This window comes from Molothrus aeneus, chromosome 3, assembly GCF_037042795.1.
Source record: "Molothrus aeneus isolate 106 chromosome 3, BPBGC_Maene_1.0, whole genome shotgun sequence".
Taxonomy (NCBI): domain Eukaryota; kingdom Metazoa; phylum Chordata; class Aves; order Passeriformes; family Icteridae; genus Molothrus; species Molothrus aeneus.
The window spans coordinates 55445029-55466402 of record NC_089648.1 but is presented as its reverse complement, the minus strand read 5'-3'; the positions used below and the strand labels follow the sequence as shown (position 1 = coordinate 55466402).

Genomic DNA, 21374 nt, shown 5'->3' with positions numbered 1-21374 from the left:
TACCTCCTTCATCTTACTCTGCACTTCTGTATGTTCACTGTGAGCATTCTTCTATTTCTTCTACTCTTCTCTTTAACGCATATCTGCTTTTTGCTACAATAAGATTCTGTCCTAGTTTCAGCCAAAGACAAGTTAATTTTTAGCTGTAGCCACGAGGTGGCAGAGCCTGGAGCTGCGTTGGTGTGCCTAAGTTGTTACTCTATACCATGCAATTCATAAGGGGGAGGCAGAAATAAGGGATTCTCACTTCCAAGGAGGATGATGTGGCTTGTTGGCGTTGCCAATGTGTTTTTCTCCGCTCCTCTGGCAGCAGAATGCAGGCCTCAGTTTGCTTTCAGCTGGAGGGGCATGTAGTACATCTGGAATTGACTCCCCCAGGGGTGGAAGCACAGTCCCACCATCTGCCATGGACTGATCCAGGCTGCATTGGAAAACTGTGAGGCTCCAGAACACCTGCAGTTCTTTGATGTCATCATTGCATGGGGCAACATGGCAGAGGAAGTTTTTGAGAAAGGGGAGAAGATAACCCTGATCCTCCTAAAGGCCAGTTCTGCAATAAAACAAGGTAAGGTTAAAGGACCTGCTCAGGAAATTCAGGTTTTTGGAGTAAAATGGCAAGATGAACGTTGTCACATTCTCGTGGACATGGTCAAAAATCAGCAAAGCAAAATACCAACTGTGTTCCCACCAAGAGGCAAGAAGGAAACATAGTTTTCAATCTCATTGCTGTTTCCAGTAAATTTTTCATATCTCAGCTAAGGATACCTGCCCTTGTCTGTCTCACTGGAGACAGAGCTAGGAGGGAAATTGGTCATGGCTTTCATTTTAGTGGGAGCACTAAATTATGTAATTCCATTCTTACACCACAACAACTCCTTGTACGAAATCCTATCCATGTGAGGACATCAAGTGCTGTAGCCTGTGTGTATATGGCCAAAGGTAGATGATTAGGAAAAACAAGAAGGCTAAGGACTGCATGAAGTGGTCCCTCCTTCCACATGCCTTCCTAAGCCTCAGAGCCTTCCTAAATTAGGTGCTTTAACCTCCATACTTTGCCTCTGATAGTTAAACAATTCTGAATAGATGTGTTGGACCCCTTTTCAAATGCCTAGATCTAATTTTCTGTAGCACCGAAGAAGGAGTCCTAAGAGTTCTCCAATAAAGAGACTTCTCAAAGTATGTGAGAGCCTGTGATGAGCAGGTGCTGTTTGTTGGCTTCAAGTGTCCTTGCAGGCTACAATGGTGCCCGTGCCCACCACATGACAGTCTTGTGCCCATGGGTGATCCTTGCGTGACTGTCCCACCACGGGTCCATCCATACTGGCATTTGCTCATCACAACTTTTTTCTTTGAGGAAAAAGAAATAAAGGGCTGTATTTGACACTAGAGTACTTTTTTTGCTTTTTCCTTCAGAAGAACAACAGCTATCCACAGAATTTAATGGGAAATATTAAAGTATTTTGAGACTAGAAGCTTTTAGTATGATAGTCTGTACCTTTTAGCACCTTTTAGTGCTTACATGTTTTTCATGCAGTAATAGTGGAGTACTTTACTGTTCGCAATTGTTGTACTTCTATCAACATTTTCTAATGTCTTTCCATGTTTGTCAGAAAAGCTCCATTAATTTCTAGGAGTAGGATTATTTGTAAAGTTTCTCCTGACTTTTCTGAGACTCAAAAAAACCTCAAAAATTCAGCTGCTAGTTTTTAGGGTTTACTGTAGAGCAGAAGAAATAATTGTAATAAATTTCCTGGACTTTGCCATAATATTAATCACATTTCTATAAAGCTTGAATTGAAAAAAAAATTAACAGAAAAACTGATTGAAAGCTACTGTACAAAATTAACTGCTTCCACCCACCCATTCCCCCAGTTCCTCAAGACAGCACCACGTTTCTGTTTTAAATGCTTACAATATAAAACTATTTAAACTAATTCAGGTTTTAATTAAACATGGTAGGCTGGGGTTTCTGTGGTATTGAAGTGCAACCCAAAATTTTCAATATGTAACACCACATAGATTTTGCTTAAGTTAATACCAAAGTCACTTTTATTTAACTTACTTTCTTTCTCTGTTCTACAAAAGAAAAATTAATATCACCTGAAAGGAAGTCAAAGTTATTCTGGAACAGTGAGCTATTACAAAGTTTCCAGCATTGCAAATAGAGGTAGTTATTTTAAACAACATAATTCACCCTTCTGTATTGCTTCTCTCTCTTTCAGCACAGACCTGTCTCTTCATAGGATGGATTCTCAGCTGCAGAGCATCCAGATCCTAATTTACGTGTATGTGAATAATCAAGGTTAATACGTTCCCTGTGGGAGAAACTGTCAGTGCCATTCAGACCACATGCTGTTTTCCTACCTTGCCACAGAGTAGGCTGTTGAAAATGTGTCTGATGAAATTGCAGGTTCCTTCTCTATTCTCATGAATTAATTTAATGTTTCTAATTGGGATTAGGTAAAGTACCTCTCCCCATGACTGGACAGCCAGCAGGTGGGACAAATGAGTTTAAATATCTACTCTAAATCAAGGAGAGAGAGGATAAATTTACATATTTTCTTTTTCCCCCAAATGATAATTGTTTCTATTCCTATAGAGTGTACTGGTTTGGGGGCTTTTTATACATGCAGCCCAAATCAATGACCCGAGCACGTGTCCCAGGTCACAAATTGACTGGAGAGTAGGCAAGACAAAATTCATGGCTTGAATTTTCAACAAAATTGTCCTCTTAGCAGAGGTAAATGGAAGTTTATTGCCAACTTTACTGTATTAGATTAAATTAGGAACCTTAACACAACTTTCTCATGTCCTCTTTATTACATCTCTGATGGATTTGTGCAATCCCTTGGCTGGTACTGGGGCCACCCTTTTTACACAGATCCCAAATACTGCCCATAAGGACTGGTACCTGCAGGAACTGGGGGCTTGTGTGTTGGAGTAGGATGCAGTGAACAGCAGTAAAGTATTTATTCTGTATCTGAGCTGGGCAGCTGAGAAAGCCCAGCCTGGGTACAAGCCTTGAGGCAGTTTCATTTTGCCTCTAAGCATGTTTGGACAATATGTTCACAGCTGTGCAATTCATTTGACCTTGCCCTTTTAACACAAGGATCTTGTACTAACAGAGGATACAGGTCTGGACTGTCAGCCAGACTATCATTGTGTGTGGCCAGCCAGTGTGGTCACACATTCCTCTTCTTGTGCAGCATCTGGTCAGTGTGCTTCCCAACACACCACAGATCAATCTCAAAGCAGCTGGCAATATCTGCTGGCGCACTGTAAAGTAGGGAGCCCTTGGAGTGACAGTGTCAAATGTGCGGGTGTGCCCAGTGCTGCAAAACTGGTGGTGTGAGAGACATGAGTGGTAGGGCATGGACTGAGAACCTGTCAGGAGGGAACCTGTGCATACCCCAAATTCTCTCTCCCCTTTGTGTCCTGGTTTCCATGTTGAGAAAAGGGGGCTGCAATGACCCCCTGCAGGTGCCAGCTGGGACTCACCATCTCCTGGTAGGGCTACACTCACAACTGCTCCCACTTATCTTGGGAGGGCTTAATCAAAATGTGGATTATCTTGCCATGGATGCCAGGACATCAGAAATGGCCCTGTATGGCATGAGATGAGGCTTGGCAAGGATGGGCTTGGCAGGTGCTAAGAAGAGCTGATGGACCCTGGTGATTGCATGCAGAGAACACTCCTGCACCCTGCTCTCCAGCACAGCCCTCAGCACCTACTGCCATCTGGCATTTCATTATCCAGTATGTCCAAACAGCCCCAGACAAAGACAGCAAATCAGTGTTGCTGTGTTGGTTCAGTTCCCAAGCAGCTGGCTGAGATAAAAATGGGTTAAGCATTTAGACATTGACCATTGTTGGATTATATCAGGATCCTATCGGTTTTTAATCTTCGATAAGATGCTGAAGCATGCCTTTTAAATTCACTGCAGCCTTCACATATTTTTTACTTTGATTCCTTGAATTCTTCCTGTCAGTTCCCCCAGAACAGCCAGGATGAGTACAGGGCTCTGTGAATGGTCTCACGCTTTATAGAGAGGCAATGCTGCCCCTTTACTTATCTGTTTTATTGACCCATTGACATAGCTGAGGGTGGTGCTGCAAACTGATTTGTGATTGGTGATATTCTGGATTCCTAGGATACATGTAAATGTTAATTTTATGAGTTAAACATTGAAGAGGGATCATTAGTTTTTAAAAGTAATATTCCCACTTGGCTCTTCTCATAATCACTGTTACAAGGATGATTACTGGGATGACCATAACAATAAAAAATAAGAAGGGAGAAGTCTTTTGCCTTAGTCTGGAGTTTGAAAAGACCTTGAGGTTTTTAAATTTATTTTGCAGTGGACAGCATTTATATGTATGGTCAATGCCTCTGCTTGCTCTTTTTAAGATGTTTCTTCTCAGAAAATATATAAACCTGGGTCTGGAGGTTTTTTTAACTGCAGGAGCTATTTATTAACAGCAGGAGCCCATCACAGATGAGATTGTGGGGGCGGTGTCTGAAAAGTAGAAGCAAGATAGGGTAGAGGACTGGACCTTGAGTCCACCCCTTTTTGCTTACTGCTTTGTTGCTCTTCCCTCTTCAGCCTCTCCTTTTCATGATAAACTGCTGAACGTGGAAAAAGGCTCCACATTTCCATAGTCATGGCACTCTTTTCTTCCCTCACACCAGTCTTTATAGCCATTATATGTGTTTTGATTGGGGTAATAATGAAGAAGACAAATGGAGAGAAGGAAAAACGTGACACTAAAAGCAAGCATCCATCTCGCCCGTGGGTGGATGAAGATTTAAAAGATGGCACTGACCATCCCTTAGAAGAAGAAGGTAAGAAAAATCTTATCCCAAACACTTTTGTTGGTTGAATCTTATCTGCTGATATGAATAAAGGAGGTGCAGACTTTGGCACTTCTCCACAGTGGCAGCAATGCTCAGTGCAGCACTGCTGCTGTGCCCTGAGCTTGTCAGCTCCCAGCCAGGGAGGCAGTCCTCATGTCATGTCACTCTTGGTGTAAATTTCTATTCCCTCCAGACCCCAGAAATCAGAGTGCAAAATATATATATATAAAATATATTCTCAGAGACTCCTGTCTCTTCCTCTGTTCAGCAGATCTCAGACCTATGAGAGACTCTATGGACAGTGTAAGGAAAGAGAGGAAATCTTGCTGAATTCCCTACAGTCTCTTCCCAGGTCTTATTAGTGTGAGCAAAGGGAAGACCTGAGCAGATGTTTCTACCTGCAAGTAATCCCACTTTATCACTCAGTGGTACATGTTTGGTCTCAGCACGGCTAAAAATTTGGAAATGGGTTTATTACTGTTTTTACAAATGTCCTCCATTTGTGCCTCGTGAGAATGTCAATGACAGCTTTGTTGAGAGCTGTGTTGATCAAATATTTAAGAACAAAATGTGATGGTGGTGATAATCTGGTCACTCAGCTGCCTATTTGAACCCATACAGAATGTCCTTTATTTTCATTAGCTTTTTCTGATTCACAGCTTGGACAAAAGTCTAAGGTAAAAATGTACCCTTCCTTCTTCTTACTTCCTAACTATCCTCCATAAACTCACTTTATTTCTTTGTAAAATAAAAATCTACAGAGTTCTGTTCCTATCAAATTTTGAAAGTTGTAGTTAATGCAGCTCTTTTTTTTTTTTCTTTTTTCTCCCTCAAGCTGGTTTCAAAGACATGTTGAGGGCTCTGTCTGGGTTATTTTTTTCCCCTCATAATAGCACTTCCCCCAGTCAGCTTCTAGGCATCTTAAAACTTACAGTGTCCTGCATATAGACCTCTTTCTAAGAACTAATTTAGGTCTTTTCTCAGTCTTTCACTCATTCAAAGTGATAAACACCACTTTGAGTTAGTGTTATCAGTTTCTGAAAAGAGTTGATACCAAGAAAGGTTTAAACCCTGTTGACTATATTCCAAATATATAAAATTTCTTTACAAATCAGTTCACCTATTGTATCCTTTGTTCAATGCAAAATAGATTCTGTATAAAATTATTCCATAATTTCTTTGTCACTAATGGCTTACTACTTCAGTTAAATTGCTGCAAATTAGAATTCCTGTAGGTAGTTCAAATGATAAGCTATGAATTACCATCTTGGACTATAGCTGTTTCTGTCAGTTAAAAAATTTAGATCCTTTGCATAAACAAACCTATTAGCTCTTATCAAGGAGCCTCACTGCTGTAGCTCCATATATAAAATTTTGGTCTTTTATGTGTTAGTTGTTTTCCCTGTTATTCAGGCTCTAAATTCAAAATTGTACTAGCTTTGTTGCAGAAAAATATTGCTCGCAAAAAATTTTTGACAGGTAAACATGTTGGTACTGTTGCTAAGTTTTATTTACCTACTAAGTTTTATTTACTTTTAAATAAAACCTTTCTCAATATACCCTGTCATCCAATATTAAAGTTTCTTGCTCTTTTTCTTTTACTAACAAATAATGACCTTTCCCTTAGTGGTGTGTGATTCAAACCAATTTCTTTGTAAAATAGTTGCGTCTTTTATCTCTAGAAATATTAAAATAATTTCATCATTCATAGGGAAATTTTTCTTCAGCCTAGCCTAAATGAGAAGAGTAACAAGGAGAAGAAAAAGAGTTAGTAAGGATCTGCTACTTTGCTAGAGCCTTAATTTAGGATCAAAACATGTTAACCTTACTGTCAGTGTTAAAATTTTCACTGACTGCACTAGGTGCTGAAATGGAAACATAGATGTAAGAAGAGATTTTTTAAATGCTAAAGAATGCTTTACCTTCTGTGTAAATTCTATTATTTTATTAATGTATCTTACTTTATCAGACAAGCTCAGTTCTACTTAAATGTCTCTGGCTGGCTTGTGCTTAAAGATTAAGTTCCTCTGAAGAGAATTTGAGTTAGGTAACATGACAGTGGCATTCTTAAGGCCTTTTCTAAAGCTAGAATCTAAGGTTGCTCCAGGTGAACAAGCTGAATTTTCAGCAGCCCCCTGAATAGGAAGGTGCAGCTGAAGACCAAGTCTTTTGATTCATGTCCCTGACCAAAGCAAGGTCTATTTGCTGAGAGAGTGAAGCACTCAGCTAGAAAAAACAGAAAAGCATTGACCTCACTTGTAGCCCCACGAGCCTTCCCTGCAGTGGAACCCTCAGGGAAGTTTCCCATGAGAAGGACATGCCTTTGAGCAGCAGAGCATTCAGTGTGAGGAGCTGAACTGCTTGGGCAGACTCAGTAGGGTCACTTATTGGCAGTGAAGGGTGGAATGGTGAGGGCTAAGTGCTCCTGAGCTTGTCTGTGTTGTGTTTCCACAGCTGAAGAGATGGATGTTTCTCATGGCAGCCAGAAACTCAGTTCTTTTGTTAAGTGCAAAGCACTCAGTCCATTTGTTTAATGCTTTAACTGGCATTACTTCAGATTTTTTTGCACGCCCATCTATCCCATAACCTTTTTCTTCATTTATGTTATTAACTTTTTCCGTCATTTATATTAAGATCCAGAATGAGAGATTGTTATGCTGTGGATTGGCAAGGACACTGATGATACACTCTACTTAAGGACTACAGAACAACACACAAAGTCCCAAATGTTCCATTCCTCCTGAAAATGCACTGCTAGTTGCTTGTGATACTCCTTGTAATAGACCTCTCCCACTTAAAAGCATTCTCCTCTCCCCAGTTTCAAAAACTTAATAATACTACTACTGACATGGATGAGGCAGTAGCAATTTAAACCTCCTTTTCAAGGACAGTTCATGTTTTGTATCATTTAGGAACACAGGACTCAGATGGACACAGTGCATTACTGTGTGTATCTTCCTGCTGCTGCAAATACATCCAGCCTTTGTCATCAGCTGAATGAACATGAAAACTGGACTTTTGTCACCCTTTTTCTTTAACCTTGATGAAAGGTTGGTCCAGAATTTCTTAGGATAGGGTTAAAAACCTTCCTCTACCTTTCTGCTTGCCCAAACTTATTTAATACTACTGTATATCTATTTAATCTGTTCCATCCTCTTGATTTCAAAGGATTCTCTTCTAGCCCTGGCATATACTCTCCTGTGGTTTGTGGATTGCAACCAGATTACCTCTCATCTTTTCTTATACTAGGTTTTCTCTTTATATAATAGCCACTCTATTTACCCTAAGATTGTAAGAAACCTTCAGCAACTATATTCCAGTTGAGGCAATTTTCACAATATTTTGATGCTGGGTTATTTTTTCCAGGGTCTGTGCCTCTCCAACTTGGTACTTCTTTTGCTTAAGATCCCTGATCCACTCTTGAGGTTTCCAGGATTAGCCTGCTAAGCACTATTTATAACCCACTAGTAGGGTAATCCATCTCTTTTAGTTCCCTATTAGTCACACTCAGTTCAGGGCTGGATTCACTACTGGGATTCCTGCAGTGGCCCATTTTGCAGCAGTCTGCCATTAATCAGATAAAGAACCCACAGGGTCAGTTACCCAGCATTTAAGACTAAAGATGTGAAAGCTTTCTTTACATACATTGAATTTTTTTCCTATGCATCATGTCTTTACACTGGAAAAGAGAGTTAGAGAGGAATTGTATGCTCAGGAAGCAATTCTATAGAGAAGAAACTTGTTTGGAAAGCAAATGCAGTAGTCTTGACTGGGGTTTCTCAAGGATCAGTCTCAGGATCAAATGTTAATATTATCTAGTGGTCTTTGCATAAAACCAAGGAGAGTAAAAGTGAAATGTCTTAATGACGTACAGCTGGAAGCCAGCAACACAGAGAAGTGTCAGTGTGGGTAAAATAAGTGGCCAACAGAAGTGAAAGGACAACTTACTGTTCTCAGTATGAGTTTTTAATTAAGAAGTCATGCTTCAAACTGAGGTAAAATTTATTACTTGATTTGCAGGCAGATTATAACATCCCATATGGACTGCTGGGAAGAACATAGTTATCATCTGAAAATGTATCCAGAGAGGAATTTCTGATAGAGATAGAAAAATGTACTTTTAAAATGAGATTCCATTTGGGATGTGTGAGCCAAAATCATTCCAGATTTACTTAAAAAGCAGGAAGCTTGATGATTACTGTAAATGGCAATTGATGGAATTGATGGCAATCTTGAGAATGTGGCTAACAAGGTAAAAGACTTGCTAGCAGGATGTCTGTTGTCCATCAAGTGGTGGAATGCAAAGAGACATAAGCAAGACACTTGTGGTACTGTGTAACGTGACTGTACAAACAGGAGTGTGTCTAAACACAGCAATTAGAGATATAGAGTGCATGCACTAAACAGATGGTGCTGATAATGATTTAAAGTTAGCATATGGATCATGTTAACTGCTAGGAAAGAATGGTAGACACATGATGGAAGAGAATATATAATAGATTAATTTATTTTAAGAAAATAAGTTTGCCAGGAGAGTTTTGTTTTCGTGTGTCAGTTCCTGCACTTCTAGGTTTTTCTGCTTCAGCCAGTATTCCCATGTTGAGTGTATTGAGGTTTTCCATTCTCATTGGCCCTGTCACCTTTGTCCCATGTTCAAAATCTTTGAAAGTACATTTCTTTTTTCACTTTATTATTAAGTTGAGATATCTTGACCAAACAGCAGCTTCACTTCTCTTCTACTTACACAGGAAAACCCCCCCACAACACAAAACAAGCAAGCACTCACTATTTTACCAAGTGTAAATCACACAGGGAACATTACCAAGAGGCACCCTTTTACTTTTTGAGCGTGCACAAGATGATCACTACAATAATTTTTACCAGGGCTCACTACTTTCCATTAACCTGGAGCCAGGTCCTTGCAGACTATGGCCAAGAGCGCTTATCACAGGCATGAAATGTTAAACAAAACAAATTCTCAGGGTGAATTCTTTGTACACAAAATGAAATGATGGTGGTTTGGGGACCAGAACCATTCAGTTTAGATTCAATTTATGAAACTGGATTTATTTTGCCCCTTTGCACAGGCTGAGCCACACGTGAATATTTCACTGCTTTTAAAATGAACAAAAAACCAGCCTGGTCTCTAAGGCACCTGCATACTACTAAAACACAGTAGTAATTGCTGTTTGAACTTGTGCTGGAGATTGCTATGATTTGGGAATAATAGCCTAATAGCAACAGAAAAAGAACTGGAATATTTTTCCTGACTCAGCTCTCTGTAGCAGATTGCTCAATACTATTGACTAGTCAAAATGTAGCATTTAAATAGCTTTAACTTCCAGATCATAGCTGCAAAAAATGCTGTCCATGCTGATTCTAGGAATATGGGGGAGAAAGAGGCCTCAGAGACAACAGAAGATGCATTTTGTGATATGAACAGACAGATTTCATTGAAATGGAGAATCATTTTGAGTTTTTAAATTAAAGCCAAGAAACACAATATCCTACATTTGATATGTTCTTATCCTAAATATAGATGCCTGACATCCTTTTCCTCTTATGCTGAAAGTATCGGGAAACCAAAGAGCTTAACCACAAAGTCACATTTCTGCAGAGCCAAAGCTTGCAATGTTTCTCCTATGAAACATGAATATGGAAGAAGTTGACATTCAGCTCTTCAGAGGAGATTTTACACATATTGGTAGTTAAGCTCTCTCCTTAACTTCAATAATTTAATTGATTTTTTCCTCATTAGACAGCTCAAGAAGGAACACACATGTTCACATTTACCTGCTGAGAAAATTGGGCTGGAAGGCTGTCCGCTTTTTCAATGCTGTTTCAGGTTGTAAGCCATTTTTGCAGGCAGGCTTGCAGGCTGAAGCAGAGAAGGCAATGACTTCTTTGTGGATCACACTTGCTAGAGCAGGTCAGGACCCTCCTGCCTCTTGGGATTTAAACAAGGTGTTTATTCAGTAGCTGGAGCTAGGGATCAATGAGTTGTGTCAACTGGAACCTCAGACTTTGCCTTACCAGTGGTGTAGAAGTGCAGCATATGCCAGTGCAGGATAAGGTGCCTTACAGCGTGAATGCCAAGGATATTAACAGTATTCTGAAGCAAAAAAAAAAAAAATCCCTAACCACTTGTATTTTCTTGCAGAGGGTGAGGAAGAGTGGCAAGGACTTGAAGAAAATGTTGCCCATGTCCCCTTCACTGGCGAGCGCTACTCTGAGGCTGAAATGATCAAGAGGTCACAGACATTCTATGAGCTTCTAAATAAGAGACGATCTGTCAGGTTTCTCAGTGATGAGCCAGTCCCCAGGGAGGTCATTGATAATGTCATCAGAACAGCAGGTAGGTACTGAGTGGTTCAAGGTCTGGGGGAAAAATAAAGGACCAGCACTGTTCTTCAACTCTGTAACTGTGGTGTAAAAGGTGGTGTGGAAAAGCCAAGGGAACTGGAATTTTGCTTATGGTTTTCCTAGATTCACCTGTAGCTGGAATGAATTAGCACCCATTGATTGATTGGAAATGACTCAGCTTGAACAACTGTATGTCAGAGACTCATTTGGAGTCTCCCAATTTCTCTGTATTTGCAGTTCACCCATAAGGGAAGAAGAGCATTTCAACAGCATGGAACAAAAAACTTAATTTTCAACTTATAAAAGATGTTATTTAAAATTAAATTTATGTGTGGTTTACCAAGACATCTTTCAAATAGAAATATTGAAGTGTTTTCTCAAAAATGTCAAGCCAGATGTACTTCACATGCTCTAAAATTTAATGCATTATAATGATATTTATCATGTGTGGGTTTTGCATTTTGGGGTCCCTCCACAAACAAATAGATTAAATTGTGTCAGCCATGCAAAATATTCCATACATATTGAATATATGTTGGCATAAATGGTTGGTGCTTAATAAAGGGAAAGAATTTCAGTCTAAAAAACCTTTTCCAGTCCTTCCAACATTAGTGCTAGACCCCTGTTGCATATGATTGGAGTGTTATGCTGAGGACCCTAATAGAGGTTATTTGACTGAATATCAGAAATGGATTACCGTTGTTGTTGAGATTTTATTTATTTCAAATCATTACTGTAATGTCCTGGCCTAATCTCATCTCTGCCTAACTAACATTGACTTCAGCCAGGAGTGGTTTTGATAGTCATGATTTCTCTTATTCTATGAGCCAGCTGCTGCTACTATAGAAAATATTCCCAAGGTGCCCTAGAGAAAAGTTCAGTAGCCTTTAGCAGGGTTAATAATCTAAAGAATCTCCACATTTGAGGTGCATTATTTTTCCTTTAAGAACTGTAAGCAGCTTTGTTACTACACTGTAAAGAGTCTCCATCTCCCTCTAATTAACTAGGCATCATTAAAACACTGAGCATGTTTTGGCAAATGCAGCAAAGCAAACAAGCCTGGCGTGCAGATGAAGTACTTGGTAACCCTGAAAGCTTTGGGCTGTGTATAGAAAAAGAAAACAAAAGGAAGCATGAATGCCATCAGTTTTTACCCAAATCTGAGGAGAGGCAAGGTTCACAATAAAAAATATTTTCATATAACTAGAGAGTTCAAGCTACTTATCTAGTATTTCTTGAACTAAAACCAGTCCTTAATATTGTATGCATTCAAGTTCTTCAAATGTTTTAAAATGTGTATGAGGGACCAGGGAGGTCTAAACAGTCTTCTTAATGTCTATATCTGTGAACCTGTGCAGATATATATTCTTCAGCTTCTGGCTTTTAACCTCTAGGCAGTTAAAATATTTCTCCAGTGGTGTTGGTGGGTGAACAAGTACAGATTTAATATATATAATATATATTAAAAATATATATATCATATATATGTCTACACCTATGAACACCAGCTGTCTTTGGGACAACAAACTCAAACCTGTACACTCTATGGCAGATGTCTGTGTTGCACAGCTCCTTATCTTTGTCAGTCAGCAACAGGTTCCTGCTGGGGATCACTCAGCCTTGTTTTCCTGAAAGCCATTGTTTTCACCCTTTAGCTAAAACCACGTGTCAGAGTTGGCTGTCTATTCAGACAGAGCTCTGCTTTTGGTACAGCACTTTGTAATAACATTACTGCATTCATATATATTGCACCATATTACTGCCTTGTCATAAGAAGCACCAAAAAAGGAGTTTTTTACAAATCCTTAACACTAGCTTCCTGTAAGATGGCAGTATGAAAGGACTAACCTTGGTTCTTCAATGGGATTTCACATTCTTTGAGAAAGAAATGAACAGGATTGTTGCCAGAACTTAATCCTTTTCTTCCCATCTCATCCACTTGCTTTCCCATTGCTCACTTGGTCAGCCTAAAAGCTCACAAGGAAGAACTGATATCTCTCACTGCCTACCCTCCTTCCTGGGTTTTCACTTTTCCCTGTTTTTGTATGAAGGTACTTCACCTAGTGGAGCACACACTGAGCCCTGGACCTTTGTGGTAGTGCAAGATCCATATTTAAAACATAAGATTCGTGAAATTGTAGAAGAAGAAGAGGAAATCAACTACAAAAAAAGGATGGGAGACAGATGGGTTAATGACCTGAAAAGATTGAGGTACGAAAAGTCAATCACCTAAGGGGTGTGAAGATAGCTGTTGTTTCAGTGTAGGAAAGACTTCTATAATTTTCTATTTCTTCCTCCCTCTCACTTTTAATGTTTTTCTAAAATCTGTGTTTGAAAACAAAAACTTCTAAATATATGTAGAACTGTGCCTTGGTGGCTGGTTCATAAAATTGCTTCCAGTTAAAGGGATTATTATTCTCTATTTTGAAAGTTTTCCAAGCACTTGGCTCCATCATTATTTTTTCCTACGTAACCTCTGCGACTGAAACTCTTGTCCCAGATTTTTTCTGTTGTTTGCCAAACAGTCAAGCTCCCAAAGTCACTGGAAGCTTTGCTACCAGCTGAGGAAGCCCCAAGGCCTGTCCCTATCCAAGTGCTGAATTATGCAATATTTAATTGTTCCAAATGCCCTCCCAAGCCTGACTGACTTGCTTAACTTCACACAATGGGAAGATGTCTACTGAGTCCTGGCTTGTCAAATGGAGCATGTGCACAAAGCTTTGTAGGGTTGACTTGCCCTACTTGTTTGATTATATTACTATTTTTTGGGTGCTTAGGTGCTATGCAAATTTATGTGCTATGCAAACAACTGCCAGAGGTTCTTATGTTTTGAGTGACAACAGTAGAAAGCACTCATTTTCTTGTCTAAACCCTATATCATGATTGTCATTTAAGAAATTGGGAACCAAATGAATTGTAACAGGGATGAAATACCCAGGAACAGAATAACAATTTTTGCCATTGGAATATATTTCAGTTTAGACAAAAAAGTTGTGAACTTTTCTGACAGCAGGCTTTCCTGCAATGACAAAAAAATTGGTACTGCTGGTAACAGGCAAATCTGCAAAATTCCAGGAATTAAATAATCACAAAGGCAAATGCTCATGAGTCCAGTTCATAGATAAGAGGTCAAGAGCTATTTCTTATTTGTATGCAATTCCACTCTTCAGAGTGAGCACATCAAGCCCTCAGCCAAATCTGTTAAAATTGAGAACTCTATTCAAGCTTTTTTTACTTTCTGAAATGTTTCTATTTAAGCTGATAATACTTAATCCTTTGCAGTAAATGTTCTAAGGTTTTGCCTACTGCTTTAATTGTCATGTATCTTTAGTGCCCCTTTGCAGACAGTAAATGTAACTTACAGGAAAGTGTAAAGGTTGCAAAATAAATGTCTTAAACATTCTTTTGCAGAACAAATTGGATCAAAGAGTACTTGGACACTGCTCCATATCTGATCCTAATTTTCAAGCAGGTGTATGGGTGGCTTCCAAATGGCAAAAAGAAGACCCACTACTACAATGAAATCAGTGTTTCCATTGCCTGTGGTATCCTGCTTGCTGCACTGCAGGTACGTTGACAGAACCAACATACTCTGAGTCCATATATTAATTTGGATTACCTACCAAGACTGTTCTGCCCAAATGAGGGTGGAACTCAGTTTAGATTTTAACATTTTTAGTCTCCTGGATTACTCCAATTCCTGGCAATACGTCTTAGTTTTGAGTTTTAATGTTATTCTACACAGGTCGGCATCTGAGAAGGTGATTCCTATCCTCAGTACTGGATAACAGGAAGAAAAAGCTAATGTAGCTTCCAGAGTTGTCACTCTTTTCTCGGCACAGGCTTTAGCTCCTGTGGTTTTTGCCTTATGCTAACGGGGCTGACAAGCTCTTCAGACTACCCAAGCACGACTGTGTGGTGCCACACTAGCCCCTTCTTTTCAGTAATCTCTATAAAACAGCTTGACACCAAACCACTTTTAGTATACAATGCTGAAAAAAAAATCAGGGACATATTCCACAGAACACGCTGTACTATTTCAATCAGTCTTTCTGAGGCATTTCTGAAAGTGCACTGATCTCTAAAGCTCAGCATGTTTGACACCAGCCAGTTAGATTTTCTCAGCAGTTTCTCAGTGCTCAGTTCTGCTTCTTGTACCTGATGTACTCACACAAGTGTTAAATAGAGAAGCTACTCTGATAGTTAACCTGGCCTGTCAGCAAGATAACAGCAAGGTGCCTCCTCTTATATTAGGCCAACTTCCTACCAGGCACTGCCATTTCTCCTCCATTCTGTTTTGAATGACACTTTCTTTCGTGCATTGCTGCTCCTCAGGCACCATTCAGCACCATCACTGTTAGCTCTTCTCCTCTTGAGAAGATTGTAGAGATTACTAAACATGACAGGTGCATTTCCTGGGCACCTGTCCCTGGCTGACTTGTATCTCAAAGCCTCCCAAAATGCTTGCATTGAGTAGACAGAGAGACTGAAAACCACACGTGCAGCTCTCAGGAAGTGACTCAGCTGTGTGATCACACCTTGGATGATGTCAGCTCTTTATTGTTTGCCCAGAATTTTTAGGGTTTTTGTGAGGTTTTGAATGAGAGGAAGAGTGATACATAGACTTATTTTGGGATTCTGATGTAATCCATAACAATGGCCAGCGTGAGAGACGCCAACAGACTCCTGTGACAACTTCTGAGGCAGAGTCTGTGTCCCCTCTCCCTGCAAGGTACAGCTCTTGAGGAGGAGCTCAAGTGTTCACAAGGCATCTTCCTGCCAGCTGTATGGAGGCAAGAACTGAAATAGTTCTCTGTATGAGCCAGATTGTAGAATCAGGGAATAGTTTGGTTTGGAATGGATGTTTCAAGATCATCTAGTCCAATCACCAGCACCATGGGATGACTTTCCAATCATATCCCCAAAACTGCCTCTCAACTTCCCTGTGGCCATGGATTCCCCATCACACTGGCACAGCAGGCAGGCTCTGGCTCTACAGCACACAGGCATGGCATGCAGACTGTGCTGCTGCTGCTGTGGTGGAGAAATGCTCCACTTCTCTGTAAGCAGAGCAGGCATCCTTCATGATGCCACTGAGTCTGTTAATAAATCAGGTGTTCTAAAGGCTGCAGCAGGTCTAACAAAGCAGCATTTCTGGGCTAGCTGACAGAAGGATGTGTACAGGTGTGGTGGGAACAACCACTACAAACAAAGAGCACAGACCTCTGTCTCTCTGTTGCTGTCTGTCTTGCTGCAGAACGCGGGTCTGTACACAGTGACCTCCACCCCGCTGAACTGCGGCCCCCAGCTGCGGGTGCTGCTCCAGCGGCCAGCGAACGAGAAGCTCCTCTTGCTGCTCCCCGTTGGCTATCCCAGGAAAGATGCCACTGTGCCTGCGCTGACACGGAAACCGCTGGAAGACATCATGGTGGTGATGTGAGCCCAGTGCCAGGGGAAGGAGAGCAACCCTACTGCCAGCTGAAGTTGTCACTGCTGTTTCTGTGCATCATCCCCCTATGTTGTTGTTGCTCTGGCTGTTTACACCTCTATTTCTTTTAGTGCTCGTAATCTACTAACAGCAGTGAGCAGTCAAGCACTGGGCCTTGGACAGCTGCTGTTACCTATCTGACCAGGGTGTTGTTACAAGGGATATGTACAATGGCATTTAAATGATCTCATCACTTGATTTTTCTCATGCATTTTGGGGACAAATCTCTTCTTGAGCTGGAATATATATTTTCTTTATACTTTTGTGATTGCCATTACACAGTTATTTTAAGAATTTTAATGAAGGTTGTATTAAAAGATACAAAGAGGTCAAACTGAGCTGTCCTATCTTGGCCAGTGTGTGTTGTTTAAATACCCCTTCCCCTTTACTGTGTTTACTGTGTGTAGAAAGATGGAATTTTTCTCCTCAATGGTAGGATTTCTCTGCTTGATTGATCTCAAAAATTTTTTCTGTACCAGGCTTTCTTAAACTATTGCGGCTGCAAGTGTCTCAGGTTGGGGGAAATTGAGTAGCAACAAGGCATACAAATAATTTGCTTGTTACCACTTATTTGTATGTGTTCCAGTCACAGTTAGATCATGTTGTAGCTATCAGTCGTGCCCCTGGAGGGAGCTCCTATTCTGGTTATCCTGTTCATACCTACAACTATACCAGTTTAACATCCTGAAACCGAGACTGCTTTAGACACCCTGACACGTGGGAGGTGCTTTCACGGCAGCCCCAATCCGGGATGTGGGAGCTGCTCCCTGGAAGGGCCGGCGCTGCCCGTGCCCGGGCGGGCAGAGCCCCCTCGTGGGGCCGCGGCTCCGCCAGCAGCGAGAGGAGAAAGGCTGGAAGAGACGCGTCCTTCCTGCAGGGCTCTCCGTCCCGGGAAACACCTCCCCACCTTGATCTCTGCTGCATCCAGCGTCAGGCACGTTCAGCCAAATTGGCTTCAGCCTTCCTAGAGGGATGAGATGCTGGAAAGCAGAACCACAGAAGGGGACCTTGGGGTCCTGGTCCGTGGCAAGTTGAACATGAGCCAGCAGTGCCCTGGCAGCCAGGAGGGCCAGCCCTGTCCTGGGGGCATCAGGCACAGCATGGCCAGCCAGGCAAGGGAGGGATTGTCCTGCTCTGCTCTTAGCTGGGGCAGCCTCACCTCCAGTGCTGGGGGCAGTGCTGGGTACCACAGTACAAGACATAAATGAGTGCCCAAAGGAGGGGCAACGAAGATGGTGAAGGAAGGACCTGAGGGAATGGCCTGAAGTTGTGTCAGGGAGGTTTAGGTTGGTATTAGAGAGGAGTTCTTCATCCAGAGGGTGGCTGGGCACTGGAACAGGCTCCCCAGGGCAGTGGTCACAGCACCAAGCCTGACAGAGCTCAAGAAGCATTTGGACAATGCTCTTGGACACCCGGTGTGACTCTTGGGGGTGGTGCTGTGCAGGCCCAGAAGCTGGACTCGATGATGCTTGAAGGTGCCTTCTAACTCAGGATATTCTGTGTTCTGGGTTAACTCACTCCTTATCTGAAGTCTAACCTGATCTATTGGAAGGCTCAGCAGGGGGACTGAAAGTACAGGATCCTTAACGTTCCTTCCAATTCAAACCATTCTATGATTCTACAAGTCAAATCCCATTTACCACCACTTGTCAGCTGAGCAAGTGGAGGGGATAAAGTTTTGCAGAGGTACAGATTTTGGCCATGTCAATGCCTCTGTCACTAGTGGGAAAAACTGTTTTCTTCTCTGACAGACCATTTTGCTGGTATTTAGCAGATATGGCAATGTCTCCATCTGTTGTACTGGCCTGTTTCATGTTCTCAATGGTACAGCTATGGCAGTAAGTTTCTTGCGTGGGCCTAGTCTGAGATCAGCTCTTGTAACTACAGTCAAACACAATCTAAAACAGAAAAAAAAAAAAAAGAAAAAGAAGAAAAAAAATAGAGGAAGTCCTGGATCTACACACTGTCAAGGTCTAAAAACTAGTAAGGGAGATAGGGATGGGCTGAACCAAGGCAAGAAGCCAAGGCTGATCACCTGGAGGTGCCCAGTTACCAGTAATACATGTTAAAGTCACTGTTGCAAGTTTTCCTTCTGTACAGATGCTGCTCTTGCCCCATCATGTCGCTTCACAAACAGTTTGTACCTGCTGGTTACTACTGTGTTTTAATTCAGAGTTTCACATCAACAGAGGGAGGACTGATTCCCTGCCACGTTGCAATCTTTCCTACAGAAATAAACTCTCAGCTACAGAAATAAATTGCTTCTGCCCAGTCTCAGTCTGCAAAATAGATGATACTCAGAGAAACTTTACTAGATTAATTCAGTTTCAAACAGCAGGAGCTTGCATATATAAGGCTATTTCTAGTGTGGTTTCATAACTAAAAAGCAAAGAACTAAAGCAGTTTAAAAAATACATAAAAAATGTCACAATAACACACATTGGTATATGCCAATATACCTTTTCACACCAAAGAAAATTAATGGTTGGTTTTTTCCTCTATGTGTTCATTCTCAACACTAAGATACACATAGTAGTTTGAAAACTCAAGCTCTCACACCTACTAGATGGGAAAGATTCTATCCAAAAAGCATTTCTGGAATCATAAAATGTAAGTAAAATAAGCTTCTTTTTCTTTTTTTTTCTCTTTTTTCCTTCCCTTAAAAATGCTTATTCAAATGGAAATACTTGTATTACTACTGCTGATGGTACTGCAGAGTCCCTTGTAAATCATGTTAGTACTCCTGTTGTGACAAGTCTACTTGGAATTGTCACTATTCTCTAATGAGTGCACTTTAATTAAAACACAATTAAATAATAATAAATTTTGCCTTTCCATGCAGTACACTGTTGAATAAAACAAAGGTTAGCATTTAAATTGTTTTACATTTAACTAGGGATACCTTGTCAGCATTTGCTCAATTTTAAGGTAAAAAATGTTTTTTCTCTTATCTAAATGGATTTTCCCATGTTTTCACTAGTGTACATTGACTGTTGGCCTGGTGCCACCCATCTCCAAGAGAAGTCTGATTTCATCTTCCCTGTATCTTTCCATCAGGTAGCTGCAGACAGCAGCTGGCTCTTTCCATTTCTGGGAACTTCCTTGAACTGTGTGGACAAATTTGTGTGCATTCAAGGACTCTCACTGCCTGAAATTTGCCTGAAATCAGGTGCAACACGGTGGGTTGCATTTTGCTCTTGAAATCAGGTGCAACACGGTGGGTTGCATGACAATCCAGATAATTAAAGGAATAAGTATCACATTTGTTGGAACCACGGCCAACTGCCCACCTCCTCCCACTGCAAGGCTGACTGAGCTGGCGCTGATTTCAGTCTGCCCTTGAACAGGGAGCTGGAGGATATTGCAGCTGGGGTTCATTAGCAATCCAGCTGGCCATGCCATGAGGCAGGGAAGCATTGCTCCTGGAGCAGCACCATCTTCCCCACTCCATGGTCTTCTTTTCAGGACAGGTGAGCCAGAACTCAAATGACGCTGCAGAAATTTTTTGAACTGAGGACTCTGTTCCACTGGTCTATGTGCCCATCTCCTCCATAGCTATGTGATCGAGTTCAAGATTCCCCTAAATGAGCTGGGCTGTAGGTAACCATCTCAGTGCTCTCTGCTTGATGGAAATAGCAGGTTGTCAGTATTTAGCTTCTTTACAAGTAGTTCAAAACAAAGTGCTGTTACCTTGAATTTGACAGAAATAATTGTTCCCAGGCACAGTTACTGGGTGTGAGCTGGTCCACAGGGATGTAACAGGCTATAATTTATTAGCTGTGTGTTTGAGAATTTCTTACAATACAAATTCACACTAGTACAATAAAAGTAAAGCAACTTCTGAGTGTAAGTATCAACTTGGTGCTGTGAACCTCAGATGAACAAAAGCATACAAGCCCCTACCTCAGGTTGTGGTTTTGCTCTGATTAAGCTGCAGCACTTCAAAGACATTTAAGCAGGTAGATGTGCCATCAGCATCTGATTTATTTCTTTAATTGCTACATAGCTGTCATGGGCCCATGAAAAATCAATATTGAGAAATAATCCAGCTTGCACTCCAAGGCAGGATCAGCTATATTTAAATGCCAGGTACTAACAAAACATGAATCCACAGCACTAATAAACTGCTCCCAGCAAAAGACTTGAAAGAAATAAAAATGCAAATGCTAATTCTGCCAGTGCATGCAAGTCCTAAGAAGTTTTATTTCCGGAAGGGCTCAGCCTTGGCATCATGTTGTGTCACTGATGAGACCTCCATGGAGATCATTAGGAGGAGGTTGGGCTACTCTATTGTTTTTGAAGATTTCCACCCACCTGAGCTTAGTCAAAGCAAAACAGCCACTGTACTTAGAAATATCAAGGAACTTAATTATTTTTTTGGCTAACATTACCTATATCAAGCATCTGTGAGAGCCAAGCCTTTGCACACATAGACAGAACTCTCCTTGTAGAGTGTAAATAATGAGAACACTAAATTACATGAGAGCTGGGCAACAGTTCCGTTCACATTTAAGATGGAAGAGTCATTGAAGCTTGAATCAGTGCAGCAGCAAGGTACCAGTTAAATACACATCCTGTTCCAGGTTGTGCATGTGTATTAACTTAGCTACCAGATTGGAACTGAGTTGAACTAGTTCTGATAGAAACAACAAAGGCATTCCAAGAGCC

General features: G+C 41.0%; 1 protein-coding gene across 1 annotated transcript; it reads left to right on the top strand.

The window, feature by feature from the left end:
- The first annotated feature begins 456 nt into the window (after positions 1-456).
- Positions 457-17038, top strand: IYD (iodotyrosine deiodinase). The gene is made up of 7 exons (XM_066545721.1): positions 457-565; positions 2223-2285; positions 4605-4843; positions 11016-11210; positions 13270-13429; positions 14630-14786; positions 16476-17038. Exons 3-7 carry the CDS (start codon positions 4663-4665, stop codon positions 16656-16658), a joined length of 876 nt encoding a protein of 291 aa, XP_066401818.1. The 5' UTR covers positions 457-565; positions 2223-2285; positions 4605-4662; the 3' UTR covers positions 16659-17038.
- Positions 17039-21374: the final 4336 nt, after the last annotated feature.

Coding starts and splice junctions, on each gene's coding strand:
- IYD (XM_066545721.1), top strand. CDS start 4,663: ATGGCACTCTTTTCTTCCCTCACACCAGTCTTTATAGCCATTATATGT. Junction 4,844..11,015: donor CCATCCCTTAGAAGAAGAAG/GTAAGAAAAATC, acceptor ATTTTCTTGCAG/AGGGTGAGGAAGAGTGGCAA. Junction 14,787..16,475: donor TCCTGCTTGCTGCACTGCAG/GTACGTTGACAG, acceptor GTCTTGCTGCAG/AACGCGGGTCTGTACACAGT.